This window comes from Dermacentor variabilis, chromosome 5 (genome assembly GCF_050947875.1).
Source record: "Dermacentor variabilis isolate Ectoservices chromosome 5, ASM5094787v1, whole genome shotgun sequence".
Taxonomy (NCBI): domain Eukaryota; kingdom Metazoa; phylum Arthropoda; class Arachnida; order Ixodida; family Ixodidae; genus Dermacentor; species Dermacentor variabilis.
This window is the reverse complement of record NC_134572.1, coordinates 50724142-50746334: the sequence shown is the minus strand read 5'-3', so window position 1 is coordinate 50746334 and position 22193 is coordinate 50724142. Positions and strand designations below refer to the sequence as shown.

General features: G+C 46.4%; 1 protein-coding gene across 1 annotated transcript in view; it reads right to left on the bottom strand.

The window, feature by feature from the left end:
* Positions 1 to 22193, bottom strand: part of Sik3 (Salt-inducible kinase 3) — a 111231-nt gene that overhangs the window by 38719 nt on the left and 50319 nt on the right. Inside the window, exons 2-6 of the mRNA XM_075692471.1 lie at positions 4326 to 4442; positions 3357 to 3420; positions 2700 to 2861; positions 1704 to 1828; positions 503 to 626 (exon numbers count right to left, since the gene is read on the bottom strand). Of these exons, the coding sequence (XP_075548586.1) occupies positions 503 to 626; positions 1704 to 1828; positions 2700 to 2861; positions 3357 to 3420; positions 4326 to 4442 (592 nt within the window). The remainder of the gene's footprint in view (positions 1 to 502; positions 627 to 1703; positions 1829 to 2699; positions 2862 to 3356; positions 3421 to 4325; positions 4443 to 22193) is intronic.

Genomic DNA, 22193 nt, shown 5'->3' with positions numbered 1-22193 from the left:
TTTTCAGTAAGAATGCCCTACATGCTGCCTTAAAAGCATACTGACTTAGCTTTAGTTCACGCTATCCATTCAACAAGTGGGACCTGCAGGCCTGACTTGGTTTTGAGCCTATATTTATCAAGTGTTATTTACTGCATGCGAGAATGAACTTCTACTGATGGATGTTTAGCTGATAGACCACTGTAAGCGAACTTGTTTTATTACTGATAAAGATGCCTAGGAAAAATGTTTCAGGAGGGGATTAGTTAAGGCTCATTCACACGTCGGTACAGTGTGACAGAGGCGCCGTCACGAAGGAAAAAAAGCGCTGTCGCCAACAGTCGGCAGACCGAAGTTGGTGTCCTGTTGGCCTAGTGTGAATGAGCCGTTACATCATGCCCAGGTGCTATATAAGATCGTTATGTTTCTCTTATTTAATTGCAGTGGTAGCTATGGTACATAAGAATGTGGTTGCGGCAAGCAAGAACATCGGTACGCATGTAGTGTGCAAGGCGTCACTTACCTGTTGTCATGAAGTAAGGTACCCTAAATTTTCCTGAGAGAACGCTTGTGCGTAGACTTTGCAATGTTTTGCCATCAAATGGAAGGGCACCACACACAAGGACATACAGGACTACTCCCATGCTCTGCGGGCAAAGCAGACAAGGAAGGCAAAATTGTAGTTGGGGCATCAACCGAGAAGTGACAGCAACATCAGCACATTCACAAAACATTGATATGTCACACTACAGTTGAACGATGTTATAATGAACACTTTCATGATGAAATAACCAGTGTAACAAAGAGGAGAACATGGCATGGCCAGCTTTCCACAGTAAGTCCCATAGTAATGAAGAATTTTACAAAGACTTAACCTGCTAAATGAAATAACCTGTGCAGCCTTGGTATTTTGTAATCAAGTTATGCTGAAAGGCCCGTGTGGGCGCTTTGTTGTAACTTTGCAGTGGCAACGTGCACGACCACTCAGTGCCTGAATAACAGGGCCAGGCAGGGCACGTCTCTGCACTTCTGCCTTGAAGTGCAAAGCTGCATTAAACTCTCTGCAGCTGCTACTAGAATCATTGCAGGCACTTGCAACAAAGCATGTTGTCACCCTTGACAATATCACATCAGCGCTATTCAATTATTCTGCAAAGTTGTGTGCGCAGAAATTAATACTGATAAAAAAAAAGTACACATATCATCAGTATCAGAATAAAGCTTAATTTCTTTCGGCATATCTATTTTGCCTTATTCAGTGCTCCAAGGGATGCAAAATTTAAACTGATGTGACCTGTATAAACATAAAGGGCATTCTGAGTCCCCCACTCGCTTCACTGTAATGGCATTTGGTTGTATAATAAAATGCCATGTCCGGTCAGTATCACTTTTAGAAAAGAACCAGGAGACATGTTGCCTGAACTTGCCTTTTCTTACGCATTACGTTGCAGAACACAGTCTTGGCAGAATGCCCACAGAACGCTAGATAGAGGCTAGTGCTCTGGCTTTTATGTCACTGACCCATATATTAAGTCTGACAGTGATTATCAGCAAAGAGAGCAAAAAAACTAGAAAACTAGAAATTCTCAAATGTAAACACAGCAAGTTCCTCGAGTACACCACATATAACAAAGAAATGTCCTCACTTCTGAACAAAAACAGATGCGAAAGTTACCACTTATATTTGAGTATCATTCAAGATCGACCTTTTCTATGAGACTCACCCAAATGTCCGCCTTGGGCCCATCATATTGTTTTCCCTCAAAAAGCTCAGGGGCTGCATAGGGGGGACTGCCACACCATGTTGACAGCTTCTTGCCGGGTTCAAAGTGATTGCTGAAGCCAAAGTCTGAAATGAGCAGACAATGTAAATAAATCACTACCATATATACACCATTGTAGACATGAAAACAAGAAAAGGTTTCTCAAGCTCACTTAAAGAAGCCGAGAGGTAAACCATAAAACGGTGAAATGAAGGTACCATGGTTGAATACGGCACATGGACACCACATATGTGCCACTTTTACTGAAATTCTACCGTGTGAGCAACAAAGGAGTTCAATGCTGGTCGTAATACACTGCATAATATGATCAATGAGAAATGGAGCTTTAAGTAAAATGGGTCACACTCTCAATATCTAAAAAACTACAAGAAGCTCTTATTGACAATGAATATGAGTGCCAAGATAAGGCCCAGCTACCTTGCTCATGGCGCAAATTGTGTTTGTGGTACTAAACGTGTGCACACTTACCTAAATAACTATGAAATTGTATTAGATACTGAGCAAAAGCCTATTTCCCTCACTACTAATATTCAAAAACATTTCCTGACACAACAAGCCCACACTTGCTTATTTAGAGTTAATTAGTAACATTAATATGGTTGCTAGAAGTTTACGGAGGGGTGGTCTGTGAAAAAGTTGAATATTTTTGCAGCTTGAGCGCACAGTCTGGAATTCAGGCTTACTGGCTGCAAGCAAAAGCTGCTTGGCAATTCAGCTTTCTCGAGACCAGTCCCCCATTAACTTCTGACATCAACTATACAATAAGCTCTCAGGCGGCAAAACGTATACGTTACTGCCACACATGGCTGTGAGCGTGCGATGCTCACAATGCATGCTTTCAGGAACCCAGTAATTATTAATTAATTCTAATGCAAGGTTTAATACAATGCAATAACTAATACAAAGCAAGAGGCTGCCAAAGCTTGCTGCACTCACCTGCTATCTTGATGTTCATCTCACTGTCAAGCAGAAGGTTCTCAGCTTTCAGGTCTCTGTGTACCACATGCCTCTTGTGGCAGTAATGGACAGCACTCACTATTTGCTTGAACTTCCGCCGGGCCATGTCCTCCGGCATTGGACCAGTGGCCACCAAGTAGTCTGCCACCAAGTTATCAACATTAAGCTCAATATGACTCAACATTCATATTGAGGCAATTCCAGCTTAATTCTACTATGACATTGTTTGTAGTGAACTGGTTTATCGTATAACTAGAGACTTTTGTAGCTAAAAGGCAGGCTGCAGGACTTTGGCGTCTGCAAGTTAACTATGGCTGCGCATGAAATTTTGCTAATCTGATGGTATAGAGACCCATACTCTTCCATCCTTCATAACTTTATAAACATGCTTCCAGAAGTTTGCTTAGCTAAACCAAAGAAACCATGCTGCTGAACAAACCATTTTGTGTTGTGAAAATTTGGATGCAGCAAAAATAGCAGGTTCATAGCTCTGTGGATCACTTCTGTTAAGATATACTTCTGATAAGACTAACAATTTTCATGGTCCCTTCGAGTTTATCTTAAAGGGAGTCTACTCTACTTAAAAAATATGCAATGAAAACCACATGAAGAATGCAGGTGATAGGTGCCACTTACCAAATATTTCACCTTTGTCTGCATATTCTGTGACTAAGTAGATCATTTTGTCAGTTTCCATTACCTGTAAAATACACATTTAACACAAACTGCACCAAGGAACACAGTGAAAACATCAGCATAAGCATAATTCTTTTTAACTACAAAAGACTCATTAGTGACTTCACAGAATCCTTGATTTTTGAGCAGCAGTGTAACATGTTCCTTTTAGCATGGCACATCTTCACAAGCAATCACACAATCTGTGCGGAGAAGTACATAGCAAAATCTGTGGCATAGTTTTGCACAAAGGAGGCGAATTCTCATTCACATTTACAAGCACAACGCTTCAGTCTTTGACACATCCGGAGTTCCAGTGGAACTGTGTTTTCTATGCTACATACTACATTTTACACTTAGCAGGCAATGCTGCGGAAACTATGTAAGTAGTACGTTCATGAACATCTTACTGCGTGTGTTTTCTAGTGCAGTTATTTTTGATCTGTCACGCTTTCTACTGAATACATATGTCATATACTGCAACTACAACATATGGACAAAAGATTACGTCAAATCACGCATTAATGCACCTTTATGCTTTCAGCATGCAACATACTATGCTTCAGTTATGAGTGCAAGTAGTGTGCTGTGGTCGCTGGTTGCACAAACGTGTCACTCAATTTGTTTGGTGGTAAATAGACTCAGATTTGTGACAAATTTCATGTAATAATTATGTCATATTTAGCAATATATCAGTATGAGACTTAATGTTAAATTGAATTACACAACATACAGATATACATTTCATTCGTATGTGTTGGTCTATTTTTGGCCATGAATGCGAGCAGTGGGAGGAAGGAGCCTCTCCTTAAGCCTGTGTAGCATTTGCTACCATGTATGAAACAAAGCACAAAAGCAAGAACAAGACTACTGCGTAAAGATATGATAAATTTTAGGCAAGATGACCATGAGTAGTAGTATCTGCCTTACCTGATATAGCCTAATGATATGGGGATGATGTAAAAGCTTCATGATCTGGACTTCCCTGAATATCTTCTTTAGGTTCTCCTCATCTAGGTGTGTCTTGTCTATAATCTTTATGGCTACCTGCAAGGACAAAAAAAGGAGGCACACGCAGGTGAGAGGAGACACTTAGATGAAGCTGCAGGGAAATTTGTGAGGCGTTTATACACAACACGTAGACTTGTGGAGCCATCAACTATTAATAAAGCCGATACTATTGCCTAAAAGGTTCATTCTCATGCAATTCCAAGGGTTCATTTTCAAATGACGGAAACACTGCCATGTTTAGAGTTTACTAAAGCCAGTGTTTTGCTGCTACTGCAAGTGGCATCTCTAGCTCTTGTGGAGTTTTTTTTTTTAAGCTTTTGCACACTTTCCTCACCTCTTACATGAGCTGAACTGAGACGCAGCTGTTGTGCTGGACCAATTTAACAAGTGAATGTTTGCAATTAACACTCGAAATACTAATACTTCTGCTTAGCAAGACACCTTCAGAGGTTGATTCTAAGCATAGATGGCCAACTGTATATGTGCACGAAGTCTCAAGCAGGAATGTTGATCCATTTGAATAAACCTAAAACTTCATTCACTGCTGAAGGGAGCAATGTAAAAGTACTGATGCCAGCCTAGAAATTTCCTATGGTGCCCTCAAGGAACCTAAAACATTTGATATTTCTCTAGCATGTTACTTCAAAGCCACACTTTATTTTTACACTTCATTTTTAACAAGTTTCCTTTTGATACATCCAACAGTTCTGAAACAAAACACTGTTCAGAGCAACACAGTGCAGTCAACAAAACTTTATTCATGTAGTGCCCTCTTCCTACAGGTTACGAAGGCATGCAGGCATTCAAGGATGCAGAGAACAAAGGGTGTGTTCCAACTCTGGCCAGCATCAGAGACAGTTCCGCCCCGAGCCCATGCCACTAACCTACATGCACATCCTACGACACTATCGCTTTTCATGAAGAGCACTACCACCACCTTATAATGCTCTGACGTGAGAGGAAGCCGTAATATGGTGAAAACTCCAAGCAAGCACATATCTACATTTGAGTATCTAACACGCCATACACCCTATGCTGTATTCCTATAAATGCCCACACTGCGATCAATGTGCAATGCTTTACCACACGGTATGGCTTTATGGGTGTGTTGTGTTATTTTATCTTGGCTATGTTATGGGTGTGAGCATGCCCACCACAGCTCACACCCATAACACACTGCACAACACAGCAATGGGAGGCAGCGCTGTCCAGCTTAGACTCAACGGACCAGCTCAACCTTGTCAACCGAGCGAGAAGGGCAACTAAGGCTGCTGGACTCCTGGACTGAGGGGGCCACCCACTACACAGCCGAAGAGAGAGCTACCTAAGCTTGTGTGCTCTTTTCTATAATGTTTACTCTCTCTATCGGAGACAGTCTACGTAGACAGCTAAGGAGCCAGGTAAGGCAGCTTCGAGGCCAAGTAATGGAAGGCATTTCGAGCCGGCTGGAAGATGGATGGATAGATAAGACTGAGCTCTCTAAATGGGGGCTGTGGCACATGCCACCTACCACCTAGCCGTAACTAATAATGGTGGTGTGATGACATTTCCGCGACATCACGCCATCTCACGGTAACAAAAAAAAAAGAAGTTGATAAAGAAAACACACACTATTTCTGTATTTTAAGTTTTTGCACCCGTGAACCCATGAAAAACGGTTGCGAGGATGACCTTCCCGTCAAGTTTTCAAGCTTCCTGCATAGTGGCCATTTTGCTTGGACAGGAAAGTAGCCTGCACCGGTTTTCGATTTCGATGCTGTCTTCACAAAGCTGTCTACTTTAACGTCTTCATGAGAACTAGAACGAGACTTGCTGTTCGCTTAGCTGTCTACTTTGCCGTCCACGGCAAGTATTGGAACACAGCCAAAGATGCGCGGTTCGAGCCCAACTGGGATGGAAGGTAGGTTTCGTATAACAAATGAGTTAGAGGCGTCTTGTCCTGGCGAGCATTTCCTTTATTCAGCACACTTGTAGAATTCCGCCATGTTGTCAGATTCGCTCATCTAGGCTAATCAAAGAGTATGTAACAGTTTGCAGAGCCAGCCGTACCAAGAAAGATCAGAAGACGTCAAAATCGACAGCGGCGGCAAAGTGTCCACCTTGTCTAAGCAGTACACCCTCCCGCTCTCCACCTCAACCTCACGCCAGCTGCACTTGAGCCGCCAAGGTAACCACCGCGAACAGGCGCACACAGGTTTGTTTCGCACCGCCGCGCATCGGAGTGCGCGGCGCGCTTTCCGCTGGGGATTGTTTTCGACACCGTTGAGCACGCGAGACACGCAGTGAAGGCGTGGCCCGAGCTGTGCTGCGTCGTGGGTTCGGCAAAACTGCGCATTGTCTACGCCATGCGACGGCATCGACAGCAGCGCTCACCTCGGGCACAATCCGCCTGACAAACAAAACAATGACAGCAGCGTGTCCGACAAAGCGTGGCGCAGCCATCGAAAGCTCGAGACACGACCGTCTAAAGGACGTCTATATCTGCAGGTAAACCCTCTGTGACGCACGTGAGGAGCGCGGAATTTGAAGCACGCGTAGTGGCGCCACGGAATTTAATGGCCTACGCGGTAAAGACACTCATCGGGCACGCAGCAGCCAAACTTGGCACAGCGCTGAAGCGTGCGGCTAGTATAATTGCCCGCAGAATCCGACGGGACACGGAGAAGAGCCGCCTTCTATGATGTGTTCTTGAAATAAATTTCATAAATGTTAGTTAACCACCAGTCCTGTTTACTCTTCATCACGTTTCGTCTGTAGCACTCTCCAGAAGGTCACCGCTTTCCGTTCAACGCACCACATCCAAACTTTCCTTGCCGACGCGAAGGCCCCGCACTGAGGACCCTTTCTACACGTGCTTCAGGGTTAAAGTCGGCGAGTGATGCTAACTTAGGCGCACTCTATAATACGCTTCGAGTCATTCGCCGGACCGTCAATCTGGTCAGAATAAGTTTTATGGCCTCGTGTTTACTTCAGCAAAATAAAAAGAACGTAAGAAAGAAAAAAGAAAGCAGCGAGTGATAGAGCCCGTCTCGCGATGAAATTATACGATCGCGGCAGCTCGTACGTATTTCCGCGTTCAAAGCGCTCCGACATTTATTTCGAGCCTGCCGGACCGCCCGGAGCCACGTTCCTTTCCGAAACCGTTCGGGGCTTCAACAGCACAGAGAGCGCGCGCACTAATGCGAAACGCGGCCTATAGATGGACACGCTAAAAGGGAACGACCGCGAACTCTTTCTGGAAATTCATAAACGGATCGAGACACCCAATTTCAGAAGGGAACCACGCGCCGATAGAGCGGAATCCCCAGGCGGCACCCGCGTCTCTCGTCCGCCCACCCTTTTCAGCCCATTTACACGACGCCCCCCGGGCCGCAAATTCGCTCGAATGTTTCGCGGGTTGGTTGCGGTTAAGGGAAATTCCAATCAGCGAAGTCGACAGGCACCGCCCGCAACAAGTGCCAGCGAATCCAGAGACGCGCGCGTTACGCGGGAACCACGTGGTTTGTACCGAGACGCTGCGCGCTGCGGCAGCGCATGCCCGAAGGTCGAACGGGGAAAGGTCAACGCTGAAGCCCCGGGCAACAGGGTACGAAGAAGCCCCGCGGTTCGGGCCACAACATATCAGCAGCGATGCATTCAACCTTTCGCCACTCGCAGGACAAGGCTGCAACGCAGGGCTTCCGTCTCTCCCCGCGACCTTCGGGCGACGGTGGCAGGAGACAATATAGCAAGAAAATGGCGCTCCAGAGAGAGACAGTGCTCAGAAAGAGCACATGCAGCGCGTTCTTCCGCTAGTGTGAATGGGACTTTCAACCACCAAGAAAACTCTTATTTCACATATAACACATATCCAGTAATCTCATATGATGGTATACGCCATGTCATAAAACGTGTTAATGAGAGATTGTTATATATGCGGTATATGTGCAACTTTTTGACAGTGTGGCATCCAGCTTCCGCGGGTAAATTTCTGCACACGAATAGAGACAGGGGAGGGTACTGTCGTGACCACATCATACTCGATCACTCGACCGCAATATATATATATATATATATATATATATATATATATATATATATATATATGGAGACATGAGACTATGAGTATTCATTCCGCGAATCGGATCTGCGCCTGCAAATTTGCCTTTCGCCCAAACAAAGCGGTGCGAATGCAGACATTTTCCGCTCCGCTGTGTTCCGCTGAATGCGGCACCTGGATGCAGACTGAGCTGCGAAAGGGCGGAGAAATTTGTCACTTTCTCGAAGAGGAGTTTCAAACACTGGAGAGCAAAGCAAATGATAGTCGCCAGCAAAAGTCTACACAGCACAGGTGTTGCGAAAAAAATAAATAAAAAGAAAGAGCAGCCTAGGCAGGCTGCAATAAAATGGTACATCCTAAGTGGGGCTGTTGAAGAATTTTACTTATATTAGTGGAAAAGGAGGGGGGGGGGGAATGATGCCGAGGATTCCAAACATTGCTCTCGAGTGTGCATTTTTGCTCGTTTGCTCCGCTGAACATCGGAACAGGCCACCCACATTGCTCCGCTGTCCACTGTTTCTTGATATCACGGGTCCATTTTGTTAAGCCCGCATCTGTATATTCAATTAAAGGGTCACCAACAGCAAATATTAACTCCAGCTAAAGTAATAGATTAGTGCTCGAGAATTTCTAAGGCGTCAATATTATCGCGAATAGGGCTTTAATAATCTAGAAAATGACGTAAATGCAGGGCACGATTAGAGACTCCCCCAGGACATTCAAACCCTTGCCCGATGACTAAAGCACTCCTCAGTTAAATTCTGCCACTAGCACTCAACCACTCGTTGCAAAAAACATCCTTGTGTTGTATTATAAGACGTAATAAAATGCTACTTGTCCAGTTTAGTTTCATTTTTATAAAAAAGAACTCATTGAAATTATCCGTGACAACGACGCGGGTGGTCGAAAGGTTTCGTTTTCACTTTACTCTGCGCCCCCACGTTATCGCATAATGCTGCGCTGGTTTTGCTGGCTCGCGAAGCTCGCACAAACTCCAAGTGGCAGAGAATTCAACTTCGATCATATGTCGCGGGATGACCGAGCGGTCTGCGCCACTTGACCAAAAAGCAGCTGCAGCGGCGAATCCATCGCTCTGTATGTTTTGGCTCGGTGCCGCCGTCTGTCGGGCGCCGTTTTACTCACCGACGGCAGCAAAGGGTCGTGATGGCGTATGCAACGTCACCACTCTCCGGTTGGGTGGCGGGAGATTTGAATTTCGAAAAAAAAAAAAGTATTCGCACTCTTCAGATGCTATTATCTGGTAAACTAAGTCCTTTCTTGGCACAAAACAAGCGTTGCGAGGTTTCTGGAATGATATTTAAACAGTCCTCGTTGACTTATTATTTGCCTTTAGTGTCCCTTCAAATATTTTATTGAGTGGCCCCCCACAATAACGTTCATTTCTTACTTCCTTTGCTGCGTTTTCTTCTTCTGTCTGCTTCTCGGCAAGCCCCGCGTAGAGGGTAAGTGCCGCGGCTCGGAAGCAAGAAGGCGAATCACCGGTCGCCGCACGGCGCGTGCGCACGAAGACGCGTCGCACGTGACACGCCGACCGCGCTCACCGAACAGGCGCTCGCCACTCGAAGCAACGCGACCGGCGCAATGGAAGAGACGACGGACAAGAGCGCTGCCGCGCCGCAAAAGCAAGACGACGACACGTCCAAGAAGCATGTAAGCGCGACATCGTGTTGGGCCGCACTGCTCGGGCGTCGAGACACCACCGCGACGCTGGTGTCGCATATAGGGCAAAATGGCGCTGAGCGCCCTATCTCTCTATGCATATATAGAGCCAAAGGGTAGTCACTGCTAAAGCGTCCCGTTTAGTACGCAGCCATAGTCCACGCATGAACTATACGGCCACCACTAAAGCATGCTTTAGGGGTGGCCGTCAGACAGCCGTCTTCAGCCAACACTTTCTGCAAGAAAAATGCAGTGGAACGTCTCTATACAACGAAATGACCTGTATTGCAAAATAATTCTGGCCCGGTTCAAATGTAAGCTGTGCGGTACGCAATCTTTACAACGAAGCGACTTGCATAACGAATGATTTAGGATACCCCAAGCTCTTCGTTATAAAGGCGTTTGGATGTACGGGCGACGAAATGCATAGATAGAGAAATGGAAAGACAAATGGAGAGCAAGCGTAAGGTCGCGAAACAAATTCGGCAGAGGCGCCACCCATAAATATATACAAGCCAAGTCGTCCAGCGAACCAGAAAGTATCACCGTTTGGGGGATCTAAAGCGCAATGTTTTATGGGAGGCGAGAAGGGGTTTGACCCAAACGTTCAGCTTGGAAGCACATAAGAGTACAGGTTACTTGCGCAGGCATCACGCCCGCCATGTTACAGAACATCATAGCGAAAACTGCGGCAGCTACGAGCGGTGCTGGTAGTGCGCCTTTTGCCATTCTAACTGAACTGTATGTAGAGAGGGATATATAAAATAATTTCAGAGAGAGAGAGAGAGAATTTCGCATATCGCTCATTCCACTGACGCAGAAGCGGCGGAGCCGGAGAAGCAGCGGCGCCCATGGGCAGGAAGTTTCCCCAGGGGCCGGCAGTGCGGACGAGGGCAGCACGATGCAGAGGAGCAAGCGGTCCAAAGGTAGGCGCATCACTCGAAGCTTCAGAGTGCGGGAAGTCGAAAGATAACGGCGGAGAGAAGTTCGACCATGTCGGCAAGTTACCCATACAAACAGCGAGACCCGGAGAGACTTGCAATCGGAAGAACTCTGGTTGCAGGTATTGCATATAGCAAAAGAAACACATCGTGCACACCTGTGTTTCCGCGTTGCAATTTGTTGCACATGTTGCAGCACGTAGCCGAGGAAAAGGAGGAGGAGGAGGAGGAGGAGGAGGTTGCGTCGGAACTCGGAATATCGGAATATCAGTAATCCGTGCGAGAACGAGAATCAACTTTCGAGTAAGCGGGAAATACTACCAGAAATCAACGGCACACGTTGAAAACAAGCCCATAAATGTTAAATCCTGGCTATCTCATATTGGCCTTCGTATCGATTGACAACATTTCTCCAGTCATTGCTCGCACATGTCGCCGAAGACCCGCAGCAGCGAAGACAGTGCTGGTCCAATTGGAGAAGACCATTTGATGCCATTTTCGACGGTACACAATTAAAACGCGCAGGCCGAGCTTCCGTGCGGCAGCGAACTTGAGCGCAGGGCACCTGTGGTATACTTTCCAAGTCGAGCTACTTGACGTCATCTCCATTGAACAACACAAATGCCAAAGCGACAAAAAGAAAAAAGGTGACGCATTGCTCCTCAAGCTATAAGGTGCGCGCGCATTTTCGACCACTTCACTTGTAAGCGTCTCAGCCACGAAGTGGCTCTCGCACATGCGTTTGTACGGTCCACGCAACGCCACCTATATTCAAAGCTGCGCGGTCGAGAAGAAGCGCGACGTTAACCGGGGCAGGCGGCCGAACTTCCGCTTGCAAACTATGCAGTGAACAGACAGCTGCAAGAAGAGTCTGAAGGCTCTACCTGCCTACATGCGTAACGTTACGATTCAAGCAGGGCCGATTTTATAATGTCAGTCCATGCATATGAGGGTGCTGACGACTGTATTTTATTATGCAGCTTCAGAAACCAAAACTATACGAAGAAAAAAGTTCGTCTGACGTGCACAGTCACCGCACGTTGGGTTATTGTTCACCGAGGTTCAGGCAATGAGGCGCAATGCGCAGTTTTCCGAGAAAACGGCTTAACAAGCCCTAATGTCTTTATTCGTTTAAGGGCACCGCGCCCTAACTTCCGTCTCGCGGAAATGATCACCCGGCAAGTGCGTGCAATATCCGCAGGCTCTTAAGGTATATAGGCACAGTCAGACGAGTATAAGCTGAGTAAGCTCCACTTGCAGTAGAAGGGGTTCTCTCATATGGAGCGTATCGCGAAGTTTTCCTATTTAAAGCGTGCGACAATCTCTAATCGATTCGGTCGTACAAATCAAGTTGCATCAGCGGCGATCAAAGCCACCACTGGTAAATTTCCTTGTAAGGAAGTACACGCGTGCATTGTACGGAGTGAAAGCAATAACCAGCAACGTGGGTATACGGGCAGAGCTGGCAAATAAATGTGGGCATTATCACACGGCCTGCACCGGATGCCCCTGGGTCGTCCACATAGTTTCATATGACGAGAGAAACCTCGGGAGACAAAGACAAACCACACGAGTTTCGCAAAACTTTCACCAGGTGCCCGCCTATACCCGAGTCCATGTACTTAAGGCATAATACTGCAAGAGAAGCCAAGATGGCTTTCTCGGAAAGAAGCTTGCTACGCCTTCGGCAAAAAAAGAAAGAAAAAAAGAAACGTTATTTAGGATCAACAGAGAATTGGACGGGTTAGTCCTCAAGTTTTATCCACCGAGTTACTGAAAACTCGTGGTGTTCTGATGACCGAACCCGGAACGGCCGCTTTTCCGAGCCATTGCACAAACTAACTAACCGGGAGACTAACAGACATACAGTGCGAGAGAGAGTCTGTCGAAAACTAGAAGCGCTGGAACACTGAGCAAGTTGTGCCGTCCGTCCTCGCGATCTCGGCGGTCACGAAAATGCATTTAAATGAGTTCAGCAAAAATTCGCAAAGTGGAAAACATTTTCGTCTACAAATTTCAGTTAAGGACGCGGTCGCGTCGCGGCGGATAGCGGATGCATTCGCACACAGCTCCCACGCATACGGTCTTCTGGCGTTTGCTGACATTTCTTGTACTCAGTTGAGCCCCGTAATGTCATTGTCACGTGGTTCTCGTGACCACGATAGCAGAGCGCCGCAGCATGTTGCTACACATGTGGCGCGAACGCATACGAGCGCTGGGTGCAATTTTTTTTTTTTTCCTTCCATCAAGCATGGAAACCTTTTCAAAGTGAACTCTGAAACTAGTACGTAAAATGCTCATCTCGAATATGAAAATCGGATGCCTGCGGAAGTGCATGAAAGTGGCTCAGTTATATGCGTGCCGTCAGCGTTCGAAGAAATCCACGATAATCTTATCTAGGCCACTGCGTCATCACAAGCAACGAAAAGCGCCAGTCCGTGCCGAATACCGCGAGACGACGTGAAAATTCAGGGCGCAGCATCAACATGGCAACGTCTTCGTTTAGGCACTGAAAAGGGGCTTTACCATAACAAACACGAGAAAATGGTTACTTTGCCCACATACACCGATATTTTGCTTTTAGCAGCTAAGATGTGCTAAAATATAAATAATAAAAATAAATAAAAAATATTTAAATCTCATAACCTACAAGTCAGAACCGACTTGAAAAGCGATTACGCTATCTATAGCTGCTTTCGGGTCCCGGGAGGATACAGTCTCCGTTCAGATACTGCGATCTTCGGGATTCGAACGAACGGCCGCCTTCGAACGAAATGAGCGACAAGCGCGCCCCCTTTGCCAACGCAGGCAGCCACCGCCGCCACCGGTCTTCTTCCCCTGGGCACGTCGGAGCGGAGCCCGAAGCCGGCGGGTCATCGCAAGGCCTGCGCCCCTCTAGCAGCGGGTCCGCAAGCGCCTCAAAATCGGCGGCGGCGCCCCTTCCGAGCCCCGATGATCGGCCTCCGCAGCAGCGTCAGGTGGTCTCCCCCGGCCTGCCTCTCGTGTCCACACCCAGCGGCGGCTCTCCGGCCAGGAGGGCGGGAGCGTCGGCCAGCGCCATGCTCAGTCCTTACAACGCTGCCATGCTCAGCCCCTCGGTGCGTGCGTGCGCGCGCCACGCGGGAGTCGATCGATCTTCAGCTTGTCCGTGAACTTATTTATCTTCACGGAACACCGGTTTACTGGAGACGTAAAAGCCAGATGATGATGACGATGATTTATCGGCATCCCCATTGGAAATGGGGCGGTGACATATAGTCGTCTAGCCTGCTCGGGTTAATCTGGTGTGCGATACATGCTTTTCATTATAGCGTTTTTTCTGTACATCTCCTTAATCTATTTTTCGCTTCCTCAAAACTTCTCTGTCTACGTGTGGTGGTGACGTCATGTGAAGGATCCCGGTCGTATCAATCTCCTCCCTTCTTTATTTCTACCAATACTCTAAATGTCTCTTGCTCATCTCGAATGATGACCGGTTGATGCCTTCCGTCCACTTTAAATCCAAGCGCTTCTGGAAGATGCACGTTACCTACGAGGCTCACTGGGTGAATCCCTTCGCAAGCCACTAGGATGTGCTGCGTGGTCCCCGGATTTTTGCTGCAGCATACACATACCGCAGCAAAAATGCTGGTAGCGACACCTTGCGACGTTTCGTCCAACACAGTCCAACACGTCCAACAGGACAAGTTTTCGTGTTACGACGTTATTCGTGTAGAAGTGGGGTAGAAAAAATAAAACCCAGCATATTAATGCTTACGGCTGCAGATACATTACACCAGCACTAAAGTGCGGTATGGTTGATCCCTGCAACAATACACCAGTGTCCTCCTTAATTGGTATAACACTGCGCCGCAACGTGGCGCCACCAGCCACGCCACTCGCGTTTACGTCTCCGATAACCCGGTATTCCGCGGAGGGCCATACACTTACGGAAAAGCTAGAAATCCTTGTGCGCACGGAGTCTTAATCTAGAAGGATTGTCTGCAGACTTCATATGGACTTATATTGCCGTCCTATATGGACCCTTCCAACATCAGCTCCTCGGGCATCGCCATGAAATGGAGAACACGCGTGTAATTCAAAGCCATCGGATTCGTCGGACGACGCATCGGAGACATGGCTGGTTTCTCCGGTTGTTGGCACCAGGAAACTTCCAAGATGCGGTTGCCGACAAGGCGGATCGGGTCGTCTTTTTTTTTTTTTTCGCACGCGTGTTCGTAGCGGGTGGCTGAAGCAGTGATGTGCAGGTCTTTGTTGCAGTATCGTCTTGTGGCGGGGTGCAGGAACCGCCCCGACGCTCTGCAGAGGCGCCGGCGCAGCAGCCGTTGGCAGCGCAAACGACTGGCACTGTCTCGACGAGTGCGGCCGGTCTGATGTCGCCCGACGGCGACAAAGGAGAAAGCCAGCGGGACAACGACATCGTGCCCCTCGTTGCCGTCACGCTAGTCGCCTGTGCGATCCTGATCGCTGTCGTGCTCTTCAAGGTACCCACCGTGTGGGATGAATTTCACCGGCGACTGATATCTATGATACCGTGTGTCCCGGCTAACGTTACCCAAGCTGTTCAACAAACAATTACAATTACAAGACTTCGAACACCGTAGGTTTTAAAATCGTATCTTGCACAGTGTTTCCTAAATATCTTTTTTTTTTCGTTCAACAACTTGGATAACGTAAGCTAGGTCACCTCATATATAGCAAAGTAAGAGCCGCACATTAGTCTTTCCTTGAACAGTAGACCACACTGTATGGGCCTGTAATGTTAACGGGTATATGCAAAGTGCGCATAGCATATTTGCCACACTAAACTTCACGGAAGAAACACGCGAAATGACTTGTTTCTGCACGAGACCGAAGTCATCGCCTCCGCTTTGTCCTGCACGTCCGAATGTCGCCCACTCAGGTCATGAAACAAGCGTGGCAGTGTATACAAACTGGCCTATAACGACCATCAATAGCCAAGGTATAGATCCGTTGCATGGTGGAAGCACAGGCGGAATCCAAACGAAAAACGCGTGCACGTCCTCATTTCTTCGCCGTTTTATGCGCGGCACATTAGGAACAAGTGGCGTAGATAACTGCGCTTTTTGGAAAAGCGCTGGTGTGCGGATTATAGATGTAAGGGCACGGAAAAAAAACTCGGGAAGATAGGAAAAAAAAAAAAAACGCCATTCTTTCTCGTTTTTTTTTTTTTTTCAGCACAGAGAACGTAGAAGAGTACCATTAAAATTTTCACATACAGTAATACTTGCCATTCTTTGCTGTGCAGCATGTATAACGATTCTAGAAGCGACGACGACGAAAAGTAAAAATAAATAATACAAAAACTGGCCGCACAGTTTGCAAGTGTCTTGATTATGTGTTTTCAGTTTCATTTTATTTTTTAAAATTTATTTACAAAATACTTCACGTTCATGCGGGCCCAAGCAGGAGTGGTAAAAGTACAAAAAATCATACATGTATTTAGAAGAGAACAAACAAAAGGCTGACACCTCTGTTGCGAAATTAAGAGATCAAAAATTAATCAGATCAACTGAGCCAGTGCTGTTTAACATTCGATAATGGTAGTGCCTTCCATTCTTCAATAGTACGGGGAAAAAAAAGGAAAATCTGCAGGCATTAGTTCTTGTTTGATAGGGAGTTGAGGATTCAGGGTGGCGTTGTCTGGTTTGTCTTGTGGTTAATTATCGAGCATATGGAGCAGGATGAATAGAGAGTTTGTTATTTTCGAGGAAAAAGAAAATTAATCCTTCGAATTTTCCGCCGTAGTTGTAATGTCTGTATACCATGATCGTGCATGATAGTTGTTGGTGAGCCAGTTATACGGTACTTAGAAAAAAATAAACCTGCTTTCCGCTGCATCATTTCCAGTGCATTCATATTACGTTTATTGCGTACATCCCAGACAGCGCATGCGTATTCCATTCTCGGCCCAATTAATGTGTGATATGTTTTCATGAAGTTTAGTTTCTGTGACGCTTTTTTTTAGTTTATGATGCAGAATACAGAATTCGCGAAATGATGCAGCACATACATTAGAAATATTAGAATTCCAACCCAGGTTCTTAGTTATTGTTCCACTCAAATATTTATATTCGTTTACTTCAACGAGAGGATGAGCAGGAAGACTATAGGGAAACGCCCATCTACGGTTTTTCTTTTTTCTTGGTTATCTGCATGAATACCGTTTTTTCTTAATTCTGATTCATGTCCCATTCTTTACCCCGTGAATAAATGTTATGAACGTTAGTATTGAAAAGTTCCTGATCATCTCGGCAAACAATCTCATAAAACAAAATGCAGTCGCCTGCAAATAAACGTATTTGTACCGGTTCAGTAATAGAGCTATCAATGTGATTATTAAAAATAAAAAAGTAAGAGTGGTCCCATTATGCTAACTTGTGGTAACCCGGAAGTAACTGGCAAACGACGCGAATTGTGACCATTAACAGAAACCGACTGTGTGCGGCTTGCTAAGTAGGCGGAAATCCAGTTTATAATCCGGTTTATTAGAGGGGAGGCCAATGCATTTTAGCTTGAAGGTTAACTTTTGTTGTGAAACAAAGTCGAACGCTTTTCGAAAGTAAAAAAAATGACGTCAGTTTGATCAGACTTCCGATAACGCTTGCAAAGTTGTGAATTACTGTGGTTAGTTGTGTGAACGTAGAAAAACCCTTTGTTGCGTTTGGAGGCGATCCCACCGCTCGCAACCAGTTTGTTGCGTACTCCAGGGTAGCGTACCGTACTGCTGCCGAGAAGTAGCGGCGCCTGCCTATCGAAGCTCGACCGACATTACTTATTGGGTAGCGTGGCGTTGTCGGCGGGCTGCAGGCATCCGGTAGATCATGGCGACCAAGCAGGGGCGAGACGATTTGCTAGTGCGAAGCTTGCACGGTTTATTCAAAGGTAGTTGAAAGAAGATAAGAAAAGCATGAAGTATGAAGTATCTGAAAAGTACATTTCGGAGCCCCTTAAATAGGCTCTCTACAAGTGTGGGCGGGATCTTGCTTCCGTCGATGGCACGTGACAGGCACAGAGAGAGGGCCCCTCCTCCTGCATTACCGAGCACGAAGGAGAAGTCGATCCTCTTTTCGACGAATCCGGGAGAAGGTCGAGTGAATGACCTGTCGCCCGTGGGCTCCGACCAAGTAGAGGGTAGGGTGAACGACCTGTCACCCGTGGGCTCCGGCCTAGTAGAAGGTAGGGTGAATGACCTGTCGCCCGTGGGCTCCGACCAAGTAGAGGGTAGGGTGAACGACCTGTCACCCGTGGGCTCCGGCCTAGTAGAAGGTAGGGTGAATGACCTGTCGCCCGTGGGCTCCGACCATGTAGAGGGTAAGGGGATGACGTATCGCCCGTGGTGTCCGACGCCAACCCTAACACCTTCCTAAAACCACGTTGAAAAGAAGAAAGAATGTCGTTACCTGTTAAGAATTTGATTACGCAATTAGCGACGATATGTTCAAGCATCTTAGATGCTCGAAGAAGTCGGAGACATAGGACGACAATTTGAAATCAGCGATGTGTCGCCTTTCTTGTGTGCCGGCACCACACGCGCCGTTCGCCAGTCAGCAGGTTGATCCGCAGATATGGATGCGCGAAAAATGCATGCAATGAATGGGGCGAGCAATTCCGCGTAGCGACGAAGGAACGCATTTGGAAGACCATCAGGACCAGGTGATACTCCAGTCTTCAAGTTAAGGAGCATGGCCACAGCACCTTGTAGCGATACAATATCTTCGAGATCAGAGCATGACACAGGGGTGAGACTGTTTCAAAAGGGACAGAAAACACGCTGTGAAAATACAAGTTAAAATGTTCCGCAATGGCCTTCTTGTCAACAATTCGAACACCATCGAGTTGTGTCTCAACAGACTCTTTCTTCTGATTCAAGAAGTCCCAGAACTTCTGAGGGGATTCTTTTTTAAAAAATTGGTAGGGTATATGGAAAATAATGCCATTTGGAACGTTTCAACGCCTCATCAAACGCCGTTCGAGCTGCTTTAACGATGCTTGTAGCTGCTTCTCTTTCTTTAAGGCACTTAAGTTTTCTTTTTAGATGTAAGAAATCTCTCGTTATCCAGGGATTCGATTTTTTTTCTTAGTTCTTATTTGGTACGAAATTATCGAGACAGTAAGCGCATATCTGTTTAAATTTATTCCTAAGTATATTAACATCTGAGGCTTGAAAGCTGCTGAATTTTATATCAAGGTAATCCAGGACACTCTCATCTGTGGCACAAAAAGAAATCTTTTACGGAAACTATTTCAGAGGGAGCAATACAAGGTCTTTCACGACTACACGATAACAACACCACTGCATTATCAGAAATGCCGGAATTCACAGAGACTGTATATTCTTCAACTGTCCTAGTAACGGAAACGTAGCGTAACTTTCAAGCGTATCGGGTCACAGGACGCCCTCTGAATTTTGGTCCAGCAATGGGGTCTGGGAGACCGCAAAGCATGTGGAACCGTCAACCCGGTGGGAAAGCCTTTGCACTAATCTGCCGCTGACAACTATATAGCTTCTAAGCTGCTGCAGATACCGTCACTAAACGCCAGTTGTAAACTAAACTGGTCTCTGTTTGGAAATGTTCATAAAAAGCTTCACAACAGACACACAAGTTAACTTGTTCAAAAACTCGTCTACGTACAATCAAATTTGTGTGCGGAAGTAGCAGCGACCGATTATAATGCGAGTGTGCGTTTTAGCGGGATTGACTTGGACACTCCGACCCTCTTTTTTCTTCGGTTATGACGTAAGCAATCTTTAGTAGAAGTGAAAACGAGGCGTTCATTCCACTCTCTTCTAGTTCACTGCGTAATTATCCCATGTATTTAAGAATAGTTATGTTTATCACAGGAATAATAAACATATGCTATTTTAATGGAATTTAAATTCTCAAAATTTCTAACATTTCCTCAAAACCTAGAAAAGTTTGTTTTTGCGCCGGCTAGAAATACAGGACAGAAATTTCTTGACTTCCGGAAACTTCGCATCCGCAGTGCGGAGCAATGCACGCTGGACGAGCGATTTTCTCTATACGCATTCCTCAAGTTATCCAAGCAAGCCGGGGTTTTCCAGCAGAACTTTTTGTTGGGCTAGTTGGTGTATGTTACTGAAGTGCTATAGCGCCAAACAGACGACACAAGCGCTCGTCCGTGTCTCTTCTTGTGTCGTCTGTTTGGCGCTATAGTACTTCAGTAACATGCACCAACTAGCGCAACAAAAAGTTCTGCTGGTAAGCGCTCGTCCGTGTCTCTTCTTGTGTCGTCTGCTTGGCGCTCTAGTACTTCAGTAAGCCGGAGTTTACTAAGGAACGTGTGGATCAGTTATATAGTGCTCAGCACAACATAAATTGGCAGACGGACCCCGCAACGGAGCACGATACTGGCGTTCCCAAGTTAGCCTATACCTTTTCCTTATTCTAATATTTTTGCCTTTTCGCCTCGCGTGAATTTATGCGAATTCACTCAGGTGCTGCCCAACACTGCGTCCACCGCGACCAAATCGTACGCGCTGTGCAAGACGAGCGCGTGCGTAGAATACGCCCAGCGTCTGTCGACCACGGTGAACTGGAGCATCGACGCCTGCCGCGACTTTTACAGCCACGTCTGCAAAGGCTGGAAAGCCGGCGAGGTAAGAAATGAATTAGAACAATATAAATTCGCCTATAATTAAATCATTCACTATTCATATCATCTATTTCATTAGAACATGCTGCAGTTCGCAGACCAGGCTTTGGTGGCATAATACAAAGAACGCTAACAAATAAATTCAAACAATAAACCGAAATAGAAGAGGTGAAACTATGTTCCAATAGTAGAACACACTATATAGTAACTACATACAGGTAAAAGTCGTGCAACACAGCAAAACACTAATATCACAGGCATTCATTTGAGTTGCGAAGCATAATAAGCCATGAGGCCAACATTGATTGATTGATTGATTGATTGATTGATTGATTGATTGATTGATTGATTGATTGATTGATCGATCGATCAATCTTACGTGCCAAAGCAACACAGGATATGTAAAAAAACACCGAAGTGGGTGGGCGGCTGCGACTTTCTGCGACTGCTTCGGGTTTTTACAAGTGCACCCGAAGTTCGCTACACCGGTGTTTTTGCAGTCCCCTGCAATAAAAAAGCGGCCGCCGTAGCCATGAATTGAACACGCGACCCCGCACTCTGCAGACAGCTGTATACCAACGCAATTCTAGAAAAAAAATAATAATCCGGCCGAACCTGTTTCAGTATGACTGTTGACGTTAACGCAATTGAGTCAATGTATAGCGACACAGCCTATTACCACCGCCGAAAGGCGTCATGTATCAAGCGTGCGCACGCAGCCGCAGGCTCCACTACCATGCTTCCCTCTGAACACGCTGCACCATCTAGCGGCACCACCGCCAATTAGGTCCGCGCGAAGTCCCTTGCGGCGCCGCCTGAGATTGCAGCGGTGCGTATGAGCCGTGTACTTGCTGCAGCCGCGCCCCGTTCTCGCGCTTCATTCTGGACACGCCCCGCCATATAGCTTGAGGAGCCCGTGTGACTCGAGTTCTATTCTGCGCAGCACCGGATAAATTTTATAGGATATGTTATTTTTCACTGAAGAGCGGCACTTAGACAGTGATCCACTTGTTGGCGCGAAAGAGGTTAAGTTACATACCGCAAAATGGGTGAAGTTCCAAGAAAGTGCTAATCGCGTTAAAAAAAATTACCGACGATTACGTTACTTCCTAATGCGAAATTTGAGCGCAGCAAATAAGCTGTTTCACCTTTTCGATAGATTGAGGCAAAGAAATCGAGCAACACGTACATGTATGCGCTATCACAGAATTTTTTTTTTATTTTTCACACGTATTCCTTTAACAAAGACTCCACTAGGTAAGCTTCTGCTTCGGCGGCACGCACCTCTGGATTCTGACGGCGACGGCGCTGGGCCTCTGCTCTGGCAGCTCGTTTAGCAGCAGCAGCAGCAGCAGCAGCAGACGGAGGACTTCCATCGGTCGTCTCGCTCATGGCTCAGAAAGAACTGGCAGATAATTTCGCAGTGGCGAACGGCAGCGGCAATTTCGGCTCGGGCGGTGCACATATACAGATCCGCCGCCACCGATC